At 32.8% G+C, this 26,548-nt stretch overlaps 1 protein-coding gene across 1 annotated transcript in view; it reads left to right on the top strand.

The window, feature by feature from the left end:
- LOC148306123 (multiple PDZ domain protein-like) overlaps positions 1–26,548 on the top strand; it is a 310,195-nt gene that overhangs the window by 250,428 nt on the left and 33,219 nt on the right. The window contains exons 23-25 of the mRNA XM_088265577.1: positions 2,324–2,520; positions 4,483–4,577; positions 6,907–6,976. Coding sequence (XP_088121703.1) covers positions 2,324–2,520; positions 4,483–4,577; positions 6,907–6,976 — 362 coding nt within the window. The remainder of the gene's footprint in view (positions 1–2,323; positions 2,521–4,482; positions 4,578–6,906; positions 6,977–26,548) is intronic.

The following is a 26,548-nucleotide window of genomic DNA, read 5'->3' as shown; positions in this document are numbered from 1 at the left end:
TAACATGTTACGATGCGAGCATTCGTATAGTCAGTTCAGCGAGCCGAGCGCTCCATCCATAGTTTCATTAAGACATTTAAAAAAAAAGTAGGTATTGGTTCGGGAATTGTACAGCTTTACATTAAAAATATATAGAATAAAAAATAATTACATTTACAAAAATAAACATTACATTACATTAACAAAAATAGTTACATTAATTAATTAATAATAATAAAGCCAATTAAACAATTCCACAATACTGCGTTAAACCCTAGTGTGATTTGCCCGAATACAATTCGGATAAGGTATTTTGCTGACACAGTGATTTGCCCGAATTCAGTTCGGGCACGTCGTACACGAAACTTTTTATGTTGATTTGCCCGAATCCAGCTCGGGTTATTCCCACACCAGCCTAGATATATCCATTCTTCCTTTATTTTTTTTCTCCTCTAATATTTTTAATTTATTTTTTTATAATGATTTATTATATTTCAAAATATGATAAAAAAACACAGTAGTGAAAAAGAAGGGTGGCTTTTTTGACCCACTTTTTTTTCCAAGAGCTTGACTACAGATATGATTATTATGATTAAGATGCGGTTAATATGATGCAATGCCCTATGCATCATCGGAAGCAGATGAGTGTTTGAAGAAAAATAATTTTAATGCCGATCATGAAGTTTTTTTTTTTTTAAATATAGATAGGTTAGCTACATTTTGTTAATATTTAAAGACCTTTTGCCCGATATATTTGAAATGAAACAGTCCCTTGGCCAACCGCAGGAAGCATGTTCGAGCATCCTATTTACTCGGATGAACATTTTATCAACAAAGTTTTGAACGAAATAAGTTTGGCGTTGGCAAGTCGTACAACTACACACTACTGCGGTTCCCGAAACTTTAGTTAATACGGTCGTGTTTATCGTTTCGCATTTCACTATCATTTAACCATTTCAAAACGCCGTTTAATTCGCTAAACTATCTACATAAAAAGGAAAATGTCAATTCGGGGAATGGTCATCCCTTCATTGTAACCATATTAACCTATTCACCCCAATCGTCGAAAATATATCGCTCACTCCTTTCAAGAACGTCATAAATCAAAAAACTTGATTTTTCAGGAGATCGTTTTTAAAGTTTAAAAATAAAATACCATGTATTAAAAATATATATCAAGCCACTTATTGAACTTTTTACTTTGCAACAGATCTTTTTAGGTAAAACCTGAAGGTTTTTTCTCCATTTGAAAAATATTAAGTATATTTAAAAAAAATAATAAAACAATACCTTTTCTTCAAAATTCAAAAACAACACTTTTTGCCCTGTAGCAGGTAAATATAAGGTTAAAAATATACCTCTTTTGCTAGGATATAGTACATTTTCTGGGCATTCAGAAAACATGCACAACTGAAAATTGTCGATTTTTTATTTATGACGTTCTTGAAAGGACTGAGCGATATTATGTTGGTATTTAAAACAATTTTGCTTTACATTTCGACATCTCGACATAGATGAGGAAGAATATGGAAGTCTGAGTATTTACAGGTCTTATGACCTGTCATAGGCTGGTTAAGTTATTACTTTACACACGTGTAACATTCACTAATTCTACCCGTGATTGACAACCACATATGTAATATAAAAATAACTCCTAATTGGAAATAAAAAAAGACAAAAATGTAAAAATTTGTTTGTATTAAATGTAGTATAAGCTAACCAAAGAAATAATAATAATAAAAAATTGCTTAAAATATATATTTTTTTAAATTGGTGATGTTTTTTTTTTGTTTTTTGATATTTATTATTTGCTCAAATATTTCAATTTCATACTGTTTCTGTGAGCCTAAGCGGATCATTATTAGAAATACAGTGAAACCTGTTAGATTGAACACCACTAGTGTACTGAAAAAAATTTTCAATGTAAGGAGGTGTTCAATTTAACAGGTGAATAAAAAATTATATATTTTTTTTTTTTATGCCAATACAAGTAAATTTTTTATTAAATTTAAATGAAAATATTTATTGTTTCTTTGAGAAAAAAATTTCAATTGTCATTTGTTTTACGTTTTCCACTTGGTACTTGCACAACTGATGGCGGACAGAGTTTAAAGTCTGTGAAAGACCTTTGACCTCATGTGTATTGGCAAAATCTGAGAACCACTTTAAGCTGACAAACGCATCTTGAATTGTATTGGCTTGGGAATTGGAATTTCTTGAACAATTGGTTCAATTTCTTCGTCTTCGTGTTTCAAACTGTGGTAGAGTGGGTTCGAACCGAGACGCGCTGGCCACGGGACCACAAAACAACACATTTCATTAATATTTTTATATTTGTTTCCAGACAAGGTGCGCAAGAAGTACGCCGGCCTCGGGCACAGCGTGGTGGCGGTCCAGCTGGAGCGCGGGCCCGCGGGGCTGGGCCTCTCGCTGGCGGGCCACCGCGACCGCGCCCGCATGGCCGTCTTCGTGTGCGGCGTGAGGCCCGGCGGGCCGGCCTGCCGCGGCGGCGCCGTGCTCGTCGGGGACGAGATCCTGGAGGTGGGTACTATCAACATCATCATCATGCTCAACCCTTTCCGGTGCCCCAAAATTTAAAAAAAATCTAGCTAGACAGTCACATTTCATATTATTTTTTGACATCTCATCAAAGATGAAGAAGAATATGGAAGTCTGGGCATTTACGGGGCTGACGACCGTCATTGGCTGGTTTAAGTGATCACTTTACACACGTGTAACATTCACCAATTCTACCCATTATTGACAACCACACTACTGTACTCATATTCTTGGAAGTTCTATTACATGAACCAATTTTGAAACATTGTTCTTGAATCACTAGAACTTCACTAGAGACATCTAATAATGTCAAAAAGTAATATGAAAATAACTTCTGTAATTGGAGATAATCCAGATTTTGTGAACAAGTATTTGGACACACTCAAAATGTTGTAAAGTTATATTTCAATTGGAAAAAAATATTTTCTCCTCTGTTTTATTTTTTAAATTACCTAACGTCCAAGTGACTCTGAAATCTAGCTTCGGCTTATACAACACCGTTTATCATGTCCTTACTCAGGCTTCAACTTCATAAGTTTCATAGCCTATGCCTACTTGTGAGTGGATTTACTCTTTATGTTTGAAGTTACTATAATTTCATGTAATTCATGAGTAAAAATTCTCACCCATGAATTAAAAATGACACTGTTCTTAAAGACATGATCACTACTGGAATTCTTTATTCTCAATGGTTAAATTACAAATCAAATAACTCATATGGCTACCAGAGTGCAAATCGCGGTAGCAGCCGACGCTAGACATGTTCCTACGCGAACGCTTCTCAATATACATATTTTGGATAAATATGCGATGTTGAGTTTCGAGATAATGAATATATGATCGGAGCGATGATAATATGATCTATTTGTGTCTTCCCAAAGGTCAGCTTCAGGAAGCACTAATTCGCATCTAGCCGAGATTATTTACTCAGAGGCGATGGAGGAACTCCTATACATTCACAGCTTTTTATATTACTCTTTGAAGAGACCTCGTAATTTATTGTTGCGCTTTAAAACGCATCGTGACATAGTATTATCGTGCGCATTTTTTATAACGAATGGTATACACTATTATAATAATAAAATATACTCAAACTCTTGCATACAACGTAAATAAGGAGTCTATTGGATTTCAATTTATTGTAACTGCAGACAGTTGGTAGAATTCCATTTTGAATTGTTGGGTAATATATCCAACCAATATATTAACCTATATATACCCCTAATATATATTTTTTGTTAGTTAGTTTTAATTTTTACCAGAAGATAAAAACATCTGTTTTCGAAACTAGTATAAATAAATAAAACTCATAAAGTGGTACATTCAAGTGTTTAATAAAATAAAATCTGAAGACCGAGAAAAACATGGCACGATCAGGTATGCCAAATACTTGAAAGTGGTCAGGTTAGGAGTCATAACAATCGGCGGGTATGTATGAGGAGATGCATGAACGTGGAAGAGGCGAAGAATGTTTGCAAGGACAGAGTGGTGAGGCGCTCTATTCTCTCTGCCTACCCCTGCGGGGAAGCGGCGTGATGGTTAGTTAGTTAGTTAGTTAAATAAAAGTAAACATGTCTTTCCACAATGTTAATGTCGAATCAATAAATAATATAAGATATCCAAAATTAAACACGGTTATTGGATTGAATTATACTTTTATTTACATATATCGCTCACTCCTTTCAACAACGTCATATATCAAAAAACTTGATTTTTTCAGTAGATCGTTTTTAAAGATTAAAAATAAAATAAAATATCATCAGAAACACGAGAAACCGTCAAATATTTTATTGTAATAACGGCCGGACAGTGTTTGGATTCAATACTCCTATACACCGAATACAAAACCTCGGTACCTTGTTGAATGTTAATTTACCTTTAATTGAAACCAAGCCTTATAGTTGCTTTTTTTTAATATATATATATTTTTTTGTTATTTTAAAGGTGAATGGAGTAGTTCTGCATGGAAGATGTCATCTGAACGCTTCTGCAATCATCAAAGGCCTCGCTGGACCAGTTTTCAGAGTCATCTTGCTTCGGTAAATATACATTGAAATTATTTAGTGAAGTTTATTGTAGAGTCGGACTGTGGTCACGTCGTTAACGTTGTTGACTCCAAATTAGAAGGACATGATTCAACCCTAATCTAATACAACTTGATTCTTATTATAAACTAGAGAACATTTAAATATTCGTGCATCGTTTGTCACAAAAACGTATTTTTTAAAATGCTACATATTCAAATTTAAATATGTATAACATTCTGAAAATGTTTATACATTGAGAATAGTCAAAAACACTATCCTCTTCTTCTTCCTGGCTCCATCCCAGCTTTTCCTCTTTGTAGACTGTTGGGGTCAGCTCTCCTCATCCTCAGGTTGTATGTCTTTCTATCATTGACAACGTCACCTAGGCACAATCATGTATGCATAAAAATATTTCATAACAGGTTAAAAACACATTTTTCCTTTTCCTATTTTTCCTATTTTTCCCATTCATTTATTGAGAATACTCCTAAAACCATAAGATTAAAAACGCCGAAAGGATATTTTGAATAATACATAATATTTCTTAACAACAACCTTACATAATTCATAAATCTTTTAAATAATGTAACTATTTTTGTTGCTGTTTTTTAAAAACATATATAGGTAACAGTTTTTATTACATTCCTATATGAATCTGCATTTTATATATAGTATAGATTTCAATTGCCACAGACCCAATCAAATTGAAGAAAAGTGGGAAAAGCTAAATACATATATATTTTAAGTTTTTTTTTTATTAGTTCGGCATTTAATTTGTGTAACTCATAATTTATACTTTTAATATTAAAATCAAATGCCGATTTAATAAAATATATATATAACTTATTTGATCCTAAAAATGTGTAATTTGATTATTTTAAAAATATTCTAATTCTTGTTTTATTTACGATATTGTACGTCCAATCACTATAAATAAACTATAAAATTAAAATATTTATTGAAGGCGAAATATACAAATATACATATACATGTATAAATTACTAAGACGCTTTTCCCAAGTCGAAAATTCTGTGTGTTTTCCGAAAACTCTGTATTGTAATTCAGGATTAAGTACCTACCCATAAATCCGAGAAACACTAAAGTCAACCCTGGAAGTAATATTAAAATCCTGATATGCATTACACCTCCCCCGCCCCTACATGCACGTTGCCCGTTGCACCCTCTCCTCTCGCCGCATACATGACTTTCATTCTATATTTTACAATCTCTAAACCGCTTCTTATATTTTATGTGAGTTTTCTTTAATATCTTCCATTTTAAGTTTTCTTCATGTTGTGAGATTGTTTTTTTTATCCCCTCGCAAACAATGTACAGTAAAACCTCGGTATAACGTACATATTGGGGAGGGTGTGTGTTAACCGCCCTACACATACGAACGTACGTGATACGCGCGGTTTATCTTCACCATTCCGCGCTAACCCGTATAACCTACGCGCACGAGAAAAGATATCTGTTCCTAAAATATTTAATGCGTACCGGATACACTGACAAATTTTTGTTAGGTTTCATACCTACCTTCATGGCTATATTTTGTGACAACAAACGTTGTGGTTTTTTTGCTTGTTTATAAAAAAAATATGCCTAAAAATAACCCGAAGGTAGGGTGGTTGAAGCCGAAAGTCTGTTATTTTTATTAAATAAAATTAAATCAATTTTTTTTTTTTTAACAGAGTTGTTAGAAATAAATAATCAGTGCAAATCACATACAAAAATCAGCATTTTATCTTCGGATATTCGTCGTGAAGTGACATTTCTGTTTGATATCGACGCGCTTGCTTTCAGTAATCTTGCTTTGAAAACGGAATCAAATATTTTGTTTGCACTTTTCAAGCTTACTGTTTTTTTTAATAAAATAATAAACTCTCTAAAATTGGGAAAATACGTATAATTTAGTTGAACTTCGTCATCTGATGAATAGTCAATAAATGTTATTAGATCGTCGAGATGTGATCTTACAACTGATAACTTCATCTTTGGCAGTATTGTTGTTACTCCGACTAGATGCAGTCTACAAGCAAGACGGCATTATGTCTCAAATTCTAGTGCTAGACGTATGATGTGATTATCATAGCTGCTAAAAATAAATACAAGCAGCGACACTCGATTTTAGGCATATATAATTAACAGGACATTTTTGTTTTTTTTTTACATTTGACCGGATTGTTTGTCCGATATATTCGAAGTTAGTTAAGAAAAATGACATAACGACTTTTGATATTAGCGGTACGTTTGCGAGAGTTGCTAGTTTTTCGTTATGCTGAAATTTATCGGTAATCAAATTGAAAATTCCATTAATTGATGTACTCCATTTCTCTTACAGAAGACAACAAGCTCTAGACGATGTCGCAGTCAAGCCGATCACCCAATTCCCTGTCTCGTTGGAAGAAGAGGTAGGTTTTTATTCAATATATAGTACCGATGAAACCGTTCAGTGAAATACAGTAATACGAAACTGCTCACAAGTGAATATCGTGAAAAAGGACTTGCTCTTTCTCTGTTATTCGTTATGCGAAAATTTTCTCGTTAGGAGAGCAACTTTTACATATATTTTTTTGCTCGCTATGCGAATTACTCGCTGTGAGAGGTTCCACTGTATATATTTTCGTAATAAAATAATACATATAATACAGGCCGTATCTACAATGAGAGAAAGACACTCTTCTGTTGCCTCACACTTGTTGAATAGGTTTTCTTACTTTGATAAATTGTATGTCTTTGTAAAGGTGACGAATACACATTGGATTTCATGTGATACATAGAGCACTTGACTGCAATGACGCGGTGTTTACTCGATCGTCTTTTATATGAAATCTGGACGGGCAGATTACTCTAGATTCTTCCGTTTTTAACCCTTATCCGCACCCAGTGGTGCATAGGGCACTGCATAGTAGCGAGGCAGTGTTATCCTGATCGTTAATTGCAAGAAGGCAAAGTGATCAGCCCTGCGCTTTTAGTACTAGTCCAGGGTGATATTAAATAAATATGAGAGTGAAAATCACCCATATTTATTTTGACCCCCCTGAGAATCGAAGCCGGGATCTTTAGCACTGTATCTAAACGGGCTGACCACTAGCCCACGAATGCGGACGTTTTCCTTGCATATAGGAGTGGAATATGTCTGAAATAGCATGCAGATGACGTAGGTTAAGGAGCTCAAGGTAATAGCATCTCAAATAGGGTTCCTACTAAATACCTGGGAAATGAAATAAAAGAGGAATAGTATGTACTACATAAGACGAAAAAGAAAAAACAGCAATGACTAGGGTACTCGAGGTTGCATAGCTGTAGTCGTACGCTACTTGAAGATACCGCAAAAGTTTACACTTACCATTTAAATGAATTATTTTCAGACGTTTGTCTCTTGGGATTACTTTTTTATCCGACATCAAATAAAATAGCACTGAATATTTAACAGCCTATAAACAAGGAGCAAATGGGTTTCCGCATTCAAATAACCACAACATTTTATGGCCGTCATAAAATCATTGAATATCCCTTATTGCACAACTAACGCCATCTCTATTTCAATAGTATAAACTGTTCATTGAAAAACTTACGGATAATTCCGATAGATGTCGGACTTTTATTGCATAACATTTTCCCGATTTTTTATAAGCGTTTTTACCTAATTGTGGAAATTTTGCCGAATACATTTCATTATTCAGAGAAAAATTATATGAAAATTAATGCTAATGAATATAGAAAATTCGTACAGACAACCACCCGTATTAAAATTATGATTTTTTTTTTCTTTATTAATGATTGTAGAAAATTTGTACGGCCAACCACCTGTACTAAAATTACGATTTTTCTTTCAAACTCATACTTTTGATTTTTAAAAAAATATTTTGACAAAAATATTCATTTGACAAAAATATCATCAACGGAAAATATTTCAAATAATTTATTGCATTAAATGTTTTTTATTGACGTATTTATACTCGTGAATTTTATATAGTAATTAACTAACTGACTAACCACCACGCCGCATCTCCGAAAGGGTAGGCAGAGATAATAGAACGCCACACCAATTTGTATTTGCACACAATCTTCGCCTTTTTCACATTCATACGTCTTCCCATTTTATTTTCGTTTGCTTTTAATTAAGTAAGGCACGTTTTTTTTATTTGATAGAAATCCTGCAGTGTTTTCAAAACTCCTTTGATGAGGTCTATATAGTCAGCCCGACATGTCACTCACTCCTTTCAAGAACGTCATAAATAAAAAAAAACTAGATCTCAGGAGATCCTTTTTATAGTTTAAAAATATAATACAATGTATTAAAAATAAATATCAAGCCACTTTTTGAACTTTTTACTGTGCAACGGATCTTTTTAGGTAAAACCGGAATGTTTATTCTCCATTTTGAAAATATTTAGGATATAAAAAAAAAATTAACAATACCTTTTCTTCAAAATGCTAAAACAACACTTTCTGCCCCGTAGCGGGTAAATATTAAGTTTTAAATATGCCGCTTTTGCTGGGATATAAAACATTTTCTGGGGATTCCGAAAACATGTGCAACTGAAAATTGACGATTTTTGATATATGACGTTGTTGAAAGGAGTGAGCGATATGTATTTGCAACTCAAATCGCACAGTAAATGAGCCAACATAAAATGTTGGTTTTCATAACTACGCGGAGCACCGGTTCAGAACCACTGATCTAAGTAGTAAATAAAACAATGCATTTTTCGTTAAGAAAGAGTAAAAATATATGTCAGCCTCGAAATGATTATTTAAAATTATGCGAAACTAGTTCTCTATCCCTGAGAAACAAGTAATTGATTAATTAATTAATAATTTTAAGGCTCTTTGTAAAATAAATAGGTTATCATCTAGTTGTGTTTATTTCTAGGTATGTAATGTTTGTACCTTTTTACCCGGCTTGGTTTTTTTCCACGCGATGTTTAGTGTTAAAAACAGTTAGATTACGGGTAAATATCACATAGCGAGTTTGATAACAAAGAACAAAATTGGAAAATTGATTCCGCTCCAATAACGTTATTGCGTCAGCCTTGAGTACTATCAGTTAATATTGTTTGCTCGGTTAGTTTTAAATACACAATAAATGCAATTGCGTAAATAAAAAATAATGTTGACGCACCCAGAAATATTAGTATTTTTTTTTTTAACTAAAAATAGTCAAGTTCAGAATCAATTATTTGAAAAACATAAAATCAATTCTCTACATAGTGCTATGTTTACTGCTTCTCTGTGTCTTGTGTCTCCTTGGAACCTGTGTGTAAATTGATAAAATATAATTTAAATATGATGATTAAAAAATATATATTTTGGGTGTTCAAAGTTTTCCTGAAACGCGATATTTAAATCAATTTAATCATTTGTTCAAAATCTTTTTTAGCTATTCACCGGTTGCTTTGAATTTTCGACAAGAAGTTGCATTCGAATATGCGTGTGTTTTTACTGCTTTACATAAATTGAAATAGTAATGCCATCTGTTGACCGCAATAGCAATATATCCAGTACTATAACCACTCAATATCGGACAGCGTGTTTTTTTATAGCTCCTAAATTATTACATCTAATATGTTAAATTTCACAATACTTGTAGGTACAAGCATTGCGAAATAAAGTTTATTAGAAATTCATGCTTTCTCTCTTATTTTTTTTATTTTATTCAACCAGACCGAGTCACAGTAACGAGTGGTGGGAAACAGCTAGTTATAAAGCGAAGGAAAAGAATAACAATATTTTGTATTATTGCTAAAGTAAAAGTCCACCTCCGTAGTAGTTAGCGCGCTAGGCTACCATGCTGGAGGTCCCGGGTTTGATCCCCAAGAGGCTCAAAATAAATATTAGTGATTTTTCAGTCTAATATTTATTTAATATGACCCTGGACTGGTACCTGAAGTGGAAGGCTGATCACCTTTTCTTCGTGTATTTAACCATCAAGATAACACTGCTTCTATACGATGCAGTGCCCTATGCACCATTGGGGTGTGGATAAGGGTTAGAAGAACAAGAAGAAGAAATAATAAAATAATGAAATTTTCGATACGTGATTTATTGAAGATTGTGCAACAACCGCTATGATAATTAAATCACTAGGCATGCATGTTGTACAATGCAACATACCTTATCCTAGGCTCTGTGCGGGGTCCCCATTTAATCTATTGAACGACTCTACCGTCTGGGAAGAATTATTACCCAATTGATTACGTCGCTCTCGTAATACAAATGCTACCATTATTTCCAATTAGATAATAACAGTGCTTGAAAAGCACCCATCGACTCAGCCGGTAACTCTTTGTGGCTCAACGGATTCCCTTTAGCAAAACGAAATGTATTATTTTTTTATATCTCAACAAAGATCAAGAAGAGTATAGAAGTCTGGGCTTTTACTAGGCTTACGACTGTCACAAGCTGATTTAAGTAATTACTTTTTACAATTTTTTTATAAAAGACCACAAATGTGGAGGTTATTATCGAAAAGTAACATTTCCAATATTGCACAAAAAACCTTTAAAGGCAAATCTGTTCTGTTTACTGTATTCTATCGAAATCTTCATTAAAGTTGCGACAAAACGTGACCAATCCTGTTTAAAAACCAATATAAAATCATTAAATAGCACCAAATATTAACAATTTTACAAGCTAAAATTTCTGATTACTTAAAATCATTTACAATGGAAATGTAACGATTTGGTCAGGACCTCCACATATGTATTTGCAACTCAAATCGCACAGTAAATAAGTCAACATAATAGATTTATATTATCCGCTGACACTTCGTGATGGAATTGCATTTTTAATTTATTATTAGATTAAAACCAATATTTTTAGCTTTTCCACTTTTTTATTTGACCAGCGACCGGGTTTCGTCTTTACTGACTGGTCTGATGATGTCGGTAACGACGAAACCCGGTCGCTGGTCAAATAAAAAAGTGGAAAAGCTAAAAATATTGGTTTTAATCTAATAATAAATTTTTAAAAAAGTCAACATAATATGTTGGTTTTCATAGCGGATAAATATCACGATGTGTAATTATTGGCTAATCGATTTGTAAAAATCATTTATAATGGAAATATAACGTTTTGGTGAGGACCTCCGTATTGATGATGATGATGATGCCGCGTATTGGTTCTTCAGCTTGCAGCTCATGCCGTGATAAGGCCCGCTGTTTGTCCATACGCGAGTGTTGTAAATTTGTACTTGAACAGTCGTACCAGATTCCAGTAACGCGCAAGCCGGTCCGCGGGCAGCGCGCATTGCGAAAAGTGATAACCGCGTCCGCCGAATCCATCCAACGCACGATAACCTCAAAATAATAATAATACAAACTCCACCGGCCCAATATCCCAAGATGGCCGTTCGCGCGCTCGCAGCGTAAACACAACAATAAATTGCGACAATTTACACAAGTTTCTAAAACAATATCGCGTCTACTTTCAAAAGATACCCATTACCTTTTCGGACTAGTTCGTGTTCGCAAGTGTAAACAGTGCAGTTATTTACATTTGCGTTAAAATTACTTATGTTTAGTGTGTGTATGTGTGTTTTTTTAATCGAAACCGTTTTCAAACGATTTCTTAGCGAATTTATTAAGACCACTTTCATGTGGAGTGTAAACACTGCCGTTATTTACATTCGCGTTAAAATTACTTACTTGGATGTGTATTTCAAGCCTGTGTTGGTACAAGTAAATTAACAGTATCAACATACATCCTGTCAATGTGTAAGTGAGTTATAAAACTGTGTCTACATGCATATACATATTTTTTTTTTCTAAATCATCACGTATATTAGTTTCCTTCAGTTGAAACAGTATTCAGTTTGGTAATGAAGTCGTTTTTTTGTGTTTATTATTGTTTTTTCTTGTTCGTTTTTCATCATTTCCAACTGTCAAGTAAATCGTTTGAATTATGTATGTTTTTTTAAGTAAAAAGTAATGTAACGTAGTATAATATTTTGATTTTTCTAATTCAATAATTTACATGAAATATTAATACATATTTTTTTTACTAACATTACTTTGTGGGACCGCATTTTATATAATAAAATAACAACTATAATGTAGTTTGAAAAAGGAGCAGAGGAAAACCGAGGAAAACTTGGCACGATCAAATTTTTTAAACACTTAATAGCGGTCAAGCTAAGAGTCGAAATAATCGGCGGTTATGTATGAGGATTTGCATAAACGTGCAAGAGGCGAAGAATATTTGCAAAGACAGAATAGTGTGGCGTTCTATTATCCCTGCCTACCCCTGAAAGCGGCGTGATGGTTAGTTAGTTAAATAAAAACTACAGCAAAACCTCGATATAACGGACTAATTGAGGGGAAGGGGTGTAGTCGTTATTTAATTTCCTAGTAAATGATTTGTTTAACCCTTTCAATACGATTTTTTATTTCAATAATCCATGAAATATTTATAGCATAAAATATTTATTGCTAATTTAGTTTGACGGGAAAAAAATATTAAAATAAATTATCATATTATTTTTTACATATCATCGAAGATTTAGAAGAATATGGAAGTCTGGGCATTTACGGGGCTGACGACCGTCATAATGGTTTAAGTGATCACTTAACACACGTGTAACATTCACCAATTCTACCCATTATTGACAACCACACTACATATATTTTTGGAAGTTCTACTTAAAGAATACTACTTCTAGAATCACTAGAACTTCACTAGAGACATCACAGATGTCATAATAAGCTTTTTATTGAGCAGAAACTCTTTTATTAGTATATGAGGTCCGAATCCTGGATTATAATAACACACATGAGAAACGCCAGAAAATACCATTTTCATTTTTATTGTTTAAGCTTATAATTTGACCAGATAATTTATTTACAATTTTTACAATAATCCAGATTTGATAACAAGTATTCGGACACACTCAAAATGTTGTAAATATTATTTATTGATTATTACAAAATAATAATTGGGACATGTTGTCCCAATAGTGGGTCGTATGTGTCCCAACAGTATTTTATACTAAAATAGTAGTAATTATTCTAAAATAGTGGAGCATATAAAATATATGTTGCACTAAAAAGAAAAAAGACAGGTTTGGACTTGTTTACAGTACCGAAATCCCAGATCCCAATCGGCAAACTTAAAACATAGTAAGGGACATTTTTTGTAGTACGTTTTTTTTGCATTTTTGGACTAAGTAGAATCTACTTAGACCAAAAATGCAAAAAAACGTACTACAAAAAAATGTCCCTTACTGTGTTTTGAGTTAGGACAGCCGCAATGCATTTGTAAGCATTTAAGTTATTTTAGTAATTTACACCATTTTGAGTGTGTCCAAATACTTGTTTACAAAATCTGGATTTTGGATTGGATGTTACACATGTATAAAGTGATCACTTAAACCAGCCTATGACGGTCGTCAGCCCCGTAAATGCCCAGACTTCCAAGTTTACTAAGTCAATATATTATACTTCCAAGTTTAAAATCCTTTGGGATTTTTTCAGGGCAATATTAAACTAGTAATATAGCAAATAGTCAATGATCACGTTTTTGTTAAACAATGCACTCGGTCACTTTCTCCTGTATGACAACGATATTTTTCTTCATCTTTGATGAGATGTCAAAAATAATATTTTAGTAATTATTAGAAATTCTCTGGGACAATATCGCTCACTCCTTTCAAGAACGTCATAAATCAAAAAAACTCGATTTTTCAGTAGAACGTTTTTAATGTTTTAAAATATAACACAGTGTATTAAAAATAGATATCAAGCCTATTATTGAACTTTTTACTGTGCAACAGATCTTTTTAGGTAAAACCTGAAGGTTTTTTCTCCATTTGAAAAATATTTAATATATTTAAAAAAAAATAATTAAACAATACATTTTCTTCAAAATGCAAAAACAACATTTTCTGCCCTGTAGCGGGTAAATATTAATTTAAAAATATGCCTCTTTTGCTGGGATATAGTACATTTTCTGGGCATTCCGAAAACATGCACAACTGAAAATTGACGATTTTTGATTTATGACGTTCTTCAAAGGAGTGAGCGATATGTCCCTACAGTATTGAAAAGGTTAAGTCTAAATAATAAATATATCAATGATATTTTTATTTGTTTATTTAAACTTCATGTACAGAAAAGAAATATGAACATTAGCGGGCTTTTTGCTAAGGAGCAATATCTTCCAACCAACCAAAAAAAGACTACGTAGTGATATTGGTTAATACGTATATTTCAACTTCTTTATAATCCGTAGGCGTTGGTCGGGATGAAAAACGATGCAAGTAAATAAAGTAAATAGGCGAAGACAGGTGAAGAACAGCGAATGTGCAAAAAAAACTTATATTTAAAAAACGATAATTTATTAAGTTTTGTATCTACATTTCTTAGTGGAACTGTATTTAACAAGATTAAAAAAAACTTTTTAGTTGTTACCAAAAAAATTTAATTTTACCAGTGACTGGGTTTCGTCGATACCGACATCATCTGCTGGGAGGCTGGACAAATTTCTTATTTTGTATACACAACAAAGCAGGGATTGAAAATAATGATTTTATATATTTCTTTCTGGCCAAATTAATTTAAGGGGATAATCGCAAACACGGAATTCATTCCACCGGAGACCACCGGAGAGTTTACTTACCGCTCACTCCTTTCAAGAACGTCATAAATAAAAAAAACTTGATTTTTCAGGAGAACGTTTTTATTTTATAAAAATATAATACAATGTATTAAAAATAAATATCAAGCCACTTACTGAACTTTTTACTGTGCAATACATCTTTAAAGGTAAAACCTGAAGGTTTTTTCTCCATTTGAAAAATATTTAGTATATTTAAAAAAATAATTTAACGATACCTTTTCTTCAAAATGCAAAAACAACATTTTCTGCCCTGTAGCGGGTAAATATTAAGTTAAAAATATGCCTCTTTGCTGGGATGTAGTACATTTTCTGGGCATTCCGAAAACATGCACAACTGAAAATTGACGATTTTTTATTTATGACGTTCTTGAAAGGAGTGAGCGATATGTGGTTGTTGTTTTGTTATATAAAATACAGTTCCACCAAGAAATGTCAGTACAAATCTTAAATTTTGATGTTTGTTTTTTTTCCGGGTATTATGCGCATCTTCTAGGCGTATTTTCAAACAAATGCAATAATATTTTCAATACATATTAAAATATAAACATGTCCAATGACTTTTTGAATATTTCAACTATCAAAAACAATATTTTAAAGTCAGATAAACGAGTTTTGTTGGAATGAGGTGACCCAGTGGAATGCGGTTTAATATAATCATATATCACGCTATGATATTTTTTTAATTTGAGTCAGCATTGATCGCATTTCGATTGAATGCAGTCGAAATGCAATCCCTCAGAAGAATGTGCGACAAAACGATGTATGATAGATGTTCGAATAGTGAAATAAGGAAGAATTGCAAAGCTGAAACGAGCATTATAGATAAAATTAAGAAAGGTGTGTTGAGATGGTTTGGACATGTAGAACGAATGAGTGAGGAAAGAACGGTAAAACAAATTTATGAGGCGAATGTTATTGGGAAAAGGAGCAGAGGAAGACCGTGTAAAACTTGGCACGTTCAAGTGTGCCAAATACTTGAAAATGGTCAGGTTAGGAGTCGAAACAATCGGCGGGTATGTATGAGGAGCTGCATGAACGTGGAATAGGCGAATAATGTTTGCAAGGACAGAGTGGTGTGGCGTTCTATTCTCTCTGCCTACCACTGCGGGGAAGCGGCGTGATGGTTAGTTAGTTTTTAGTTTTTAATTTCAGTCAACATGTTGTTCATTATGCACATTTTTTGTGTCCGTCGTTGTGTCAATGCAACCTTATGATCGATGATATTTTCTTCTTAGTGTTGGCCCTTTGGTCTCTTTTAAAAGGGATTAGCCTCCTGCGATGTCGATTCCCAGCTGGCAATCCATCGTCTACTTTCGTCTACTAAGGATTCGCATACAACGGCGTTCCCTCTCCTTACATCCTTTTGTATTTGGCACCAGGGGCGTGCATTCCATATAAGCAAAAAAGCAATGCCTATCCTAACTCACCCACGTGACATCGCTCACTCCTTTCAACAACGTCATATATCAAAAATCGTCAATTTTCAGTTGTGTATGTTTTCGGAATGCCCAGAAAATGTACTATATCCCAGCAAAAGCGGCATATTTTTAACTTAAGATTTACCCGCTACAGGGCAGAAAGTGTTGTTTTTGCATTTTGAAGAAAATGTATAGTTTAATTTTTTTTAATATCCTAAATATTTTTGAAATGGAGAAAAAACATTCAGGTTTTACCTAAAAAGATCTGTTGCACAGTAAAAAGTTCAAAAAATGGCTCGATATTTATTTTTAATACATTTTATTATATTTTTAAACTTTAAAAACGATCTCCTGAAAAATCAAGTTTTTTTATTTATGACGTTGTTGAAAGGAGTGAGCGACATGTGAAAACGCAACCAGTACCTTATTAAGCAGTACCTAGCCTACTTTACTACCTACCTCTACTGCCTACCCTAGTAAGTAGTACCAGCTTACCTTACTACCTACCTCTACTGCCTACTCTAATTAACCCATCCGCATATCAGTTTTTTTTTCAAAACATGTATATAAATACACTAATTGAATGTATCCCCGCAAGTAAGAAAGTTACCCCGCCCGGAAGGAAGGTGATATGGTTTGTCAAACAATGAGGCGCTAATATTTTGCACCTGATAAAACGAGAACAAACATAGAAATAATCTTTAAATGCAGAAAAAGGTACCGCGCACTAAACAGATTGATGTTTTTTTGGTACAAAACAGTCCGACCAATCACAACGCTCGCGTGTTTGAGGCGTCAACGGCGTTCAAATTCAACAAAATCTCATAAAATTATAACTTTGACTGTTTTACCAATAAATATGGTACATATAACTATTATACACGTATTGTATCGTGTGTCTAGATCAGAAATGTGATAAATTAACAAGAAAACTTGAAAAATAACTCAAGAAAACATTATACCTGGGATGTAAAGTTTTGATTTCTAACTGATTTTAGTTGACATTTCAATCAAAAGGATAATTCTATCCTTACAGGGACATCTTTGGTCAAGTGATGTCAGTAAATTTGTATAAAAATTATAAGAAATAATGCATTACAAAAAGCTTTCTTTACTGATTTGTAGATATCACACTAAAGTATCTTTATAATATGAATTACCACTGATGTGGACGTGGCTTAAAATTTAGCTGTTATTCGAATGTAAAAACATACCTACCGCCAACGTTTGGCGACAAGTAGGCTTATGGGTTAATTCTCTGTGCACGCCACTGGTCGGCACTGGCACTCTACTGTTAGTTACCTTGTGAAAAATCGCACTATACCTTCTTTGTATGTAATTTTTCAATCCTCTGGCCTTCGAAGGCGATGGTATTTTCTCCTCTCGATATTTGTTGTTTCTCTTTAGCAGACTCGCGAAACACGTGGCCGCAGCTCTTCTGTGCAGACATCAGCAGGCCGAGTGTTGGAGCGCGCATGCGCTTCAACGCCTCATGTGTTAGTCTGCTATTTCTGACCAAATTTATGTGTGCATAATGCTGAAAAATTCTATCGAAAACTTTAATCTGGAGCGAGTAGACAAATAATCATAATAACTACGTATGTCGAATCGTTGTTCTTGAATCATTAAAACTTCACTAGCGACATCTATTGGTGAGATGAAAAGAACCTTTTTATTGACCAGAAACTCTTTAATTAGATTTATATTATCCACTGACACTTCGTGATGGAATTGCATTTTTAATATATTATTAGATTAAAACCAATATTTTTAGCTTTTCCACTTTATTTTTATTCGACCAGCGATCGGGTTTCGTCGTTACCGACATCATCAGACTGGTGGGAGGCTATACAAATTGTTAAGTTATATATAAAACAAGGCAGGAGTTGATAACCATTGATACAAATTGTTATGTTATATATTGTTTTATATATAACATAACAATTTGTATAGCCTCCCACCAGTCTGATGATGTCGGTGACGACGAAACCCGGTCGCTGGTCAAATAAAAATTAAGTGGAAAAGCTAAAATTATTGGTTTTAATCTAATAATATATCTTTAATTAGTATGTGAGGTCCGAATCCTGGATTATTATCATATACATGTCTCTTCTTTAATATATAATTCTCTTATGCATAGTTGTGAAGAACTGTAATTGGTACTCATGTTTTTTTTATTTTTTGTATTCTTATTTATCATATATTTTAACTGTTTTTCTTCCTTCCAATAAAATAAAATAAAATAAAAAAATACATGAGAAACGCCAGAAAATATCATTTTCAATTTTTATTTACAACATTTTGAGTGTGTCCGAATACTTGTTCACAAATCTGGATTATCTCCGATTAAACGAGTTATTTTCATATTATTTTTTGACATCTCATCAAAGAATCCAGAATTGTGAACAATTTGTGAACACACTCAAAATGTTGTAACTAAATTAACTGGTCAAATTATAAGCTAAAAATAATAAAATGTTACACGTGTGTAAAGTGATCACTTAAACCAGCCTATGACGGTCGTCAGCCTCGTAAATGCCTAAACTTCCATATTCTTCTTCATATTTGATGAGATGTCAAAAAATAATATGAAAATTACTCCTGTAATTGGAGATAATCCAGATTTCGTGGACAAGTATTTGGACACACTCAAAATGTTGTTAACATGAACAGCAATTATGGAAATCTACGCTCAGTTCTGTAATTTTAAAATTATAAATGACTTGATAAATTTGCGCAACACACATTATGTCATTCGACGAGGTATTGCTTTATTTTCCATTATGTACTCCTAAAGCAGTGGTTCTTAACCGTGTTGGACGTACCGACCCTTAATAGATAAATATCACGATGTCGCTCACTCCTTTCAAGAACGTCATAAGCCAAAAATCGTCAATTTTCAGTTGTGCATGTTTTCGGAATGCCCAAAAAATATACTAAATCCCAGCAAAAGATGCATATTTTTAACTTAATATTTACCCGCTACAGGGCAGAAAAGGTTGTTTTTGCATTTTGATGAAAAGGTATTGTTTAATTATTTTTTTAAATAAACTTAATATTTTTCAAATGGAGAAAAAACCTTCAGGTTTTACCTAAAAAGATCTGTTGCACAGTTAAAAGTTCAGTAAGTGGCTTGATATTTCTTTTTAATACATTGTATTATATTTTTAAACGTTAAAAACGTTCTCCTGAAAAATCAAGTTTTTTGATTTATGACGTTCTTGAAAGGAGTGAGCGATATGCGCATTACTACAGTTTTATTTTTATTTTTTTATAAAAATGAGTATAATTTTATAAACATAAGGGATCTTGCATCCCTTATGTTTATCCCGTGTAGTGCACAAGCGCTCTAAGGGCGCATGTGCACTACACGGAATTTTACCGTCCGGTAGTCCGGTTAGCATGATGATTGGCTTGTGCTTTTGGACGTCTTTCTTCGGATTGGTGCGCTCGGTCGGTGCGCGATCACGGTGCGCGTGAACTCAATTACGCAAAACTGTCGTAGTGGCTTTTATTTAAAAAAAAAAACGGATTGCCGGACAGTAAAATTCCGTGTAGCGCACAAGGAGACAGGTACACCGAACCTAGGTTGAGAACCACTGTCCTAAGGTATTGAAGAGTTTTGCGTTATACTAATGTGTGCAAATTTACACAGCATTATGATGTCGTTTACTGAACACACGGCTTGACACAAGCGGATGTGAATTTTCTTCTTTTCACGAAACACCTCATTACCATCTCCAGCTATCTGGCCGTGTGTGTACTGTACTGTACTGTGTACATTGTACTTACGTGACAACTGCTGCTGAATAGTAATGAGCTCTAATTACTAATTACCGAAGTGCTATGTTACCTTGTCGCGTGTGTTGAAACATAAATATTTTACTCTGTATACAGGGTGACACAAAACTAATATAATAAATAATCATGAGTAGTGTGGTTGCCAATCATGACCATAAATACCCAGACTTCCATATTCTTCTTCATCTACATATGTTGACATGTCAAATATGTAAAATTAAATTTTTTGAAGGTTGTTTGCTGATACGTTGTGGCACATTTTATAAACTTTTATAAATAAGACTCCAACTTTGTTTTTAATCACTTTTATTTTGGTAATTATTTCCAACCGGTTTTGACAAGAACCTTGTCATCCATCACATATCTGAAGATGACATTGTGCTTGTAGAAACCGGTTGGGAAATTTTACCAAAATATAAGTGGTTAATTACATTTGGAGTTTTATTTTATAAAAAAACAACGTTGCATTGAAAAAAAATACGTCTATTTTCATATACACCCATAAGAGATTAAAACATATTTTTTTCGAAAAACAGTTTTTTTTAACAACAATGGCAGCGCCATCTGCTAAGAGTCAGCCACACACGGAAAACTAAAAATGTATCATGGTGGACAACGTGCTTCTTAACAGCTCCTGTCACTTTTCACAGTATTTTCAATGTTTTTGATTGTATTATTTTTTTCACGGCTAATTAGTATTTTTATTACTTGACAAGCATTGTGAAATTTTTAATTATTGAATTTTGTGCTTTTCTATTTTATTTCTTTTTATTTAACCAGACTGAGACTTACAGATACACATAATTTATATACGGTAGATTTTAACTAAAAAATATATTTTATTCACAAATTTACATAAATTTAATAATCTTTTAGCTCTCTATATTTAGTACCGCAGAAAAAATATATATTCAAGCAATATTCCACATGTGTCATTTTTCTTACATCCTGTTAATTCAACAGAGCCGAGAACGGCTTGCACGCGGCCGTGAACCGTCGGTCGTGTTTGTCTATTACAATGATATTAGATGTTGAATGGAAACTCGACCTTATGGCGTGTACCCTGGCAAGGTCGAGTTTCTTGTTTTTATTTTATTGCTATATTTTTAATATCGTAGAAATATTTATTTTATTATGTAAATTAGCTGTCGTTAATCTTGGCTCATAAACATGCTAATTGATTTCGTAATATTTTACAATGAATCATCTTTTTTCAGCATTGACAGATAATCGTCGACGACAATTTGACGATATGTAAAATAAAAACTAATCCCATTCCCGCAGTGGTAGGTAGAGAGGATAGAACGCCATACTCTTTGCAAACATTCTTCGCCTTTTCACATTCGTGCAATCCCTCCCAGGTACCTCTCAGATTATTCCGACTTTTCCCCGGTCTTTTTCTGTTTCTAATGAAAATCATTTGCCTTCCCACGTACCTCTTAAATTATTCCGACATCCAATCTGTCCACGCCCATGTATCATGCCAAGATTCATTGGTCTTCCTCTGGTTCTAATTTTCGTCATTTCGATATATCGTAAGAGTAATATATTATTTACCGATTTGGCAATATCTTTGTGGTTGATGAACCCATGATTGACAACCACACTACTCGAATTTCTATATATCGCTCACTCCTTTCAAGAACGTCATAAATCAAAAAATGTAAATTTTCAGTTGTGCATGTTTTTGGAATGCCCAGAAAATGTACTATATCCCAGCAAAAGCGGCATATTTTAAACTTAATATTTACCCGCTACAAGGCAGAAAGTGTTGTTTTTACATTTTGAAGAAAAGGCATTGTTTAATTATTTTTTTGAAAAAACTAAATATTTTTCAAATGGAGAAAATAACTTCAGATTTTACCTAAAAAGATCTGTTGCACAGTAAAAAGTTCAGTAAGTGGCTTGATATTTATTTTTAATACATTGTATTATATTCTTAAACTTTAAAAACGTTCTCCTGAAAAATCAAGTATTTTGATTTATGACGTTCTTGAAAGGAGTGAGCGATATGGTATAATTATCACCATATTTATTTTATTTTATTATTTCACATCCTAATTCTTGGCACCATCTACGGTTGAATTACAAACCCTTACGAAATGCATTTAATATTCTTCTGGAATTATTTTACATGTAGAATGGTTCATGTTAAGGCCTTACTCGCAATAATAGGAATTATTTACCGTCCGGCTGCGCTTAGAACCGGTCGTCACCTCACGCCTGATTTAAAAAAAATATATACTTACTTATTGGATTATTTTTTTTTAAATAAGTAAGTATGTTGAAGAAATATTTTCAAATATTTTTATGTTTATTTATTTCTCGAGAAAAACTTAATTTTTTCAATACAAAATGGAATTTTAAGAAAAAAAAACAATTACTTACCAATTTTACCTGTTAAAGAAAATTAAGTTAGGATTTAACGTATGATGGGCCTTAAGCATGTAGAAAGTGATTACACGACAATTTAGGAGGTCGAATACTCGTATATTATTTGTGACACTTCAAGTAAATAATAATAATAATAATAAATCCCAATGGTGCATAGGGCACTGCTTCATATAAACGCAGTGTTATCTCGATCGATTACACATGAAGGAAAGGTGATCAGCCCTCCACTTCAGGTACCAGTCCAGTGTAATATTGAATAAATATTAGAGTGAAAAAATCACTTATATTTATTAAACCCCCCTGGGAATCGAACCCGGGACCTCTAGAACGGTAGGCGAGCGTGCTGACCATTACACTACGGAGGCGGACAAAAGTAAATAAGTTAATATAATTTACATTTGAAGCTCTAACTTTGTGATTTTCCATTTTATAATTTAAATGTAACTTTGTTTTAAAATCACCATAAATATTTATAAATATAAAACATTTTTAGTGATTTTAAAATAAAGTTACATTTTAATTATAAATTAAGTTAACTTCATTTTTCTGTTTTTCTTAATTTAAAAAAGATAAATTTCCAGGGGGGGCTTTAGTAACTTTGTGTCCAAAAGGGGTCAAATACGTTTGGGAACCTATCTTCAAACCCTTTTACGCACCCAATGGTGCATAGGGCCAAGCATCATATAAACGCAGTGTTATCTTGATCGTTAACAAATGAATGAAAGGTGATCAGCCCTCCGCTAATATTTTAATATTAGCGGAGGGCGGTAATATTTTATTTACTGTATCTATTGTATGTAATATATATAATCTAATGATAAAAATAAAACAAATGATAAAATAAAAAATTGTATTAACATGGAAGTATTTCGGCTCAACACAGGCCATGCCTAAAGAGCCGTAATACGTATAGTAAAGAAATGTATGTATCTATGATATAAATTAAAAAAAAAGTAAATATTGGGGTGAAAAAATACACTGGGGAACTTCTAGAAAATTTGGTGATGGACTTACAGCCTTGTATTATTTAGATTGGCAGTGACAGGTATAATGAAAGCTTTTAAATGTAAATTCATAGTAAAATCGGGATACAATTTTATGTTGTTTCACTAAATTTCGCAACTTAGTTAAAAAAAAATTGCTTAGCAGGAGCAGATCTGTCAGGAAGCCTAGATGCTTCTGTATCAGATCTGGGCATGCGGTGGGACAGCTTTCAATGGGGTGAAAAAATCACTTATATTTATTTGACCCCCTTGGAATCGGGACCACCAGTGCGGTAGCCGAGCGTGCTGACCATCACACTACGGAGGCGGACAACCTATAGTTTAAATTATTGTCTTTTCTCAGACAAATTTGTATAATTTTTGTATGCAGTGGAGCTATTTTTCAATATGTAGTGTTCAATGAATCTGCGGTCATGTCATGTGATAATTCGACCACAAGTATACGGAAGTCTAACTTCATTTATTAACATTGAATAACAAACAGCAAACTTAATTAATTCATACGTTTTATTAGCATTTCTCGATAAAAATTAATGTTAAAAAATAAACACATTAAAATCTATATCAATAAAAATGTTAATGTAACTTTGTTTATATTATTTTTCGACATATCGCTCACTCCTTTCAAGATCGTCATAAATCAAAAATTGTCATATTTAAGTTGTGCATGTTTTCGGAATGCCCAGAAAATGTACTATATCCCAGAAAAAGAGGGAAATTTTTATGTTTACAATATTGAAAGCATTAACTTTGTGGATCATCTTGATATATTATTTCGAGAAATAAAAATACTTTGTGTTCTGACCCACTCACATTTTTATTAACCAACTAGTTTCGGCAACAACCTGTTGACCTCTTCAGGGTAACATTTATTACTAAATATATATATATAAAAAGATATTAATTATTTTTAACTTAATATTTACCCGCTACAGGGCAGAAAGTGTTGTTTTTGCATTTTGAAGAAAATGTATTGTTTAATTATTTTTTTTAAATACCAAATATTTTTTAAATGGAGAAAAAACATTCAGGTTTTACCTCAAAAGATTTATTGCACAGTAAAAAGTTCAATAAGTGGCTTGATATTTATTTTTAATACATTGCATTATATTTTTAAACATTAAAAACGTTCTCCTGAAAAATCAAGTTTTTTGATTTATGACGTTCTTGAAAGGAGTGAGCTATACCTGAAAATAGTCTATGAAAAACATCTGAATATCATTTTTCAAATAGCACAAATTTTAATTACTTTAATTATAAAAACGTATGAAAAATGAGAATTGAGAGAAAATGTCACATAAATATTGTCGTCTGAAATTCATTTATTTATTATTACGTATAAACATACAACATTTTGAGTGTGTCCAAATACTTGTTCACAAATCTGGATTATCTCCAATTATAGGAGTTATTTTTCATATTCTTTTTTGACATTTACGGGGCTTACGATCTGGGCATTTACGGGGCTTACGATCTATGACGATAGGCTGGTTTAAGTGATCACTTTACACACGTGCTACATTCAGAAGCATATTTAAAATAAACAAATGAGAAAATTTAAAAAAAAACACAAGATAAAAACAAAACTAGAAAATATCATCATTTTGGATCCCCGAATGGGTTCTTTTTTATATATCGCTCACTCCTTTCAAGAACGTCATAAATCAAAAATCGGCAATTTACAGCTGTGCATGTTTTCGGAATGCCCGGAAAATGTACTATATCCCAGCAAAAGCGGCACATTTTAAACTTAATATTTACCCGCTACAGGGCAGAAAGTGCTGTTTTTGCATTTTGAAGAAAATGTATTGTTTATAATTTTTGTGAATATACTAAATATTTTTCAAATGGAGAAAAAACCTTCAGGTTTTACCTAAAAAGATCTGTTGCACAGTAAAAAGTTCAATAAGTGGCTTGATATGTATTTTTAATACATTGTGTTTTATTTTTAAACCTTAAAAACGTTCTCCTGAACAATCAAGTTTCTTGATTTATGACATTCTTGAAAGGAGTAAGCGATATGTCAGGCTGCTGGTTAATAAGGGAATAGGAAATATATTTTATGACTATTATTTTTGATATATTAGAAAGTTATTTGGAATTTTGAGACGTTTTTTTTAACGTCTAACAACATAATGGAATTCAAAACATGATATTTGAATTCAACATATGGTTGTACGTAGATACCCCTTTTGCTACTAAGCAGAGAATTATTATTCAAGTTAATAGGAATAATGTCAATGCTATAATGACATGAGAGCATTACTACAAAGTAATTATTATTTCTGTCACAATATGCTACAAGTGGTTAATAATTTATTATGTACACATCGCTCACTCCTTTCAAGAACGTCATAAATCAAAAAACATGATTTTTCAGGAGAACGTTTTTAATGTTTAAAAATATAACACAATGTATTAAAAATAAATATCAAGCCACTTATTGAACTTTTTACTGTGCAACATATCTTATTAGGTAAAACCTGAAGGTCTTTTCTCCATTTGAAAAATATTTAGTTTATTTAAAAAAATAATTAAACAATACCGTTTCTTCAAAATGCAAAAACAACACTTTTTGCCCTGTAGCGGGTAAATATTAAGTTAAAAATATGCCTCTTTTGATAGGATATAGTACATTTTCTGGGCATTCCGATAACATGCACAACTAAAAATTGACGATTTTCGATTTATGACGTTCTTGAAAGGAGTGAGCGACATGTACTCGTATATATGACAAACGCGTAAT

Source organism: Brachycentrus maculatus, unplaced genomic scaffold (genome assembly GCF_059751285.1).
Source record: "Brachycentrus maculatus isolate JH-2025_06_01 unplaced genomic scaffold, ASM5975128v1 h1tg000252l, whole genome shotgun sequence".
NCBI classification, from domain to species: Eukaryota; Metazoa; Arthropoda; class Insecta; order Trichoptera; family Brachycentridae; genus Brachycentrus; species Brachycentrus maculatus.
Note: the sequence above shows the minus strand (reverse complement) of the source record. Positions and strands in the feature narration are given on the sequence as shown.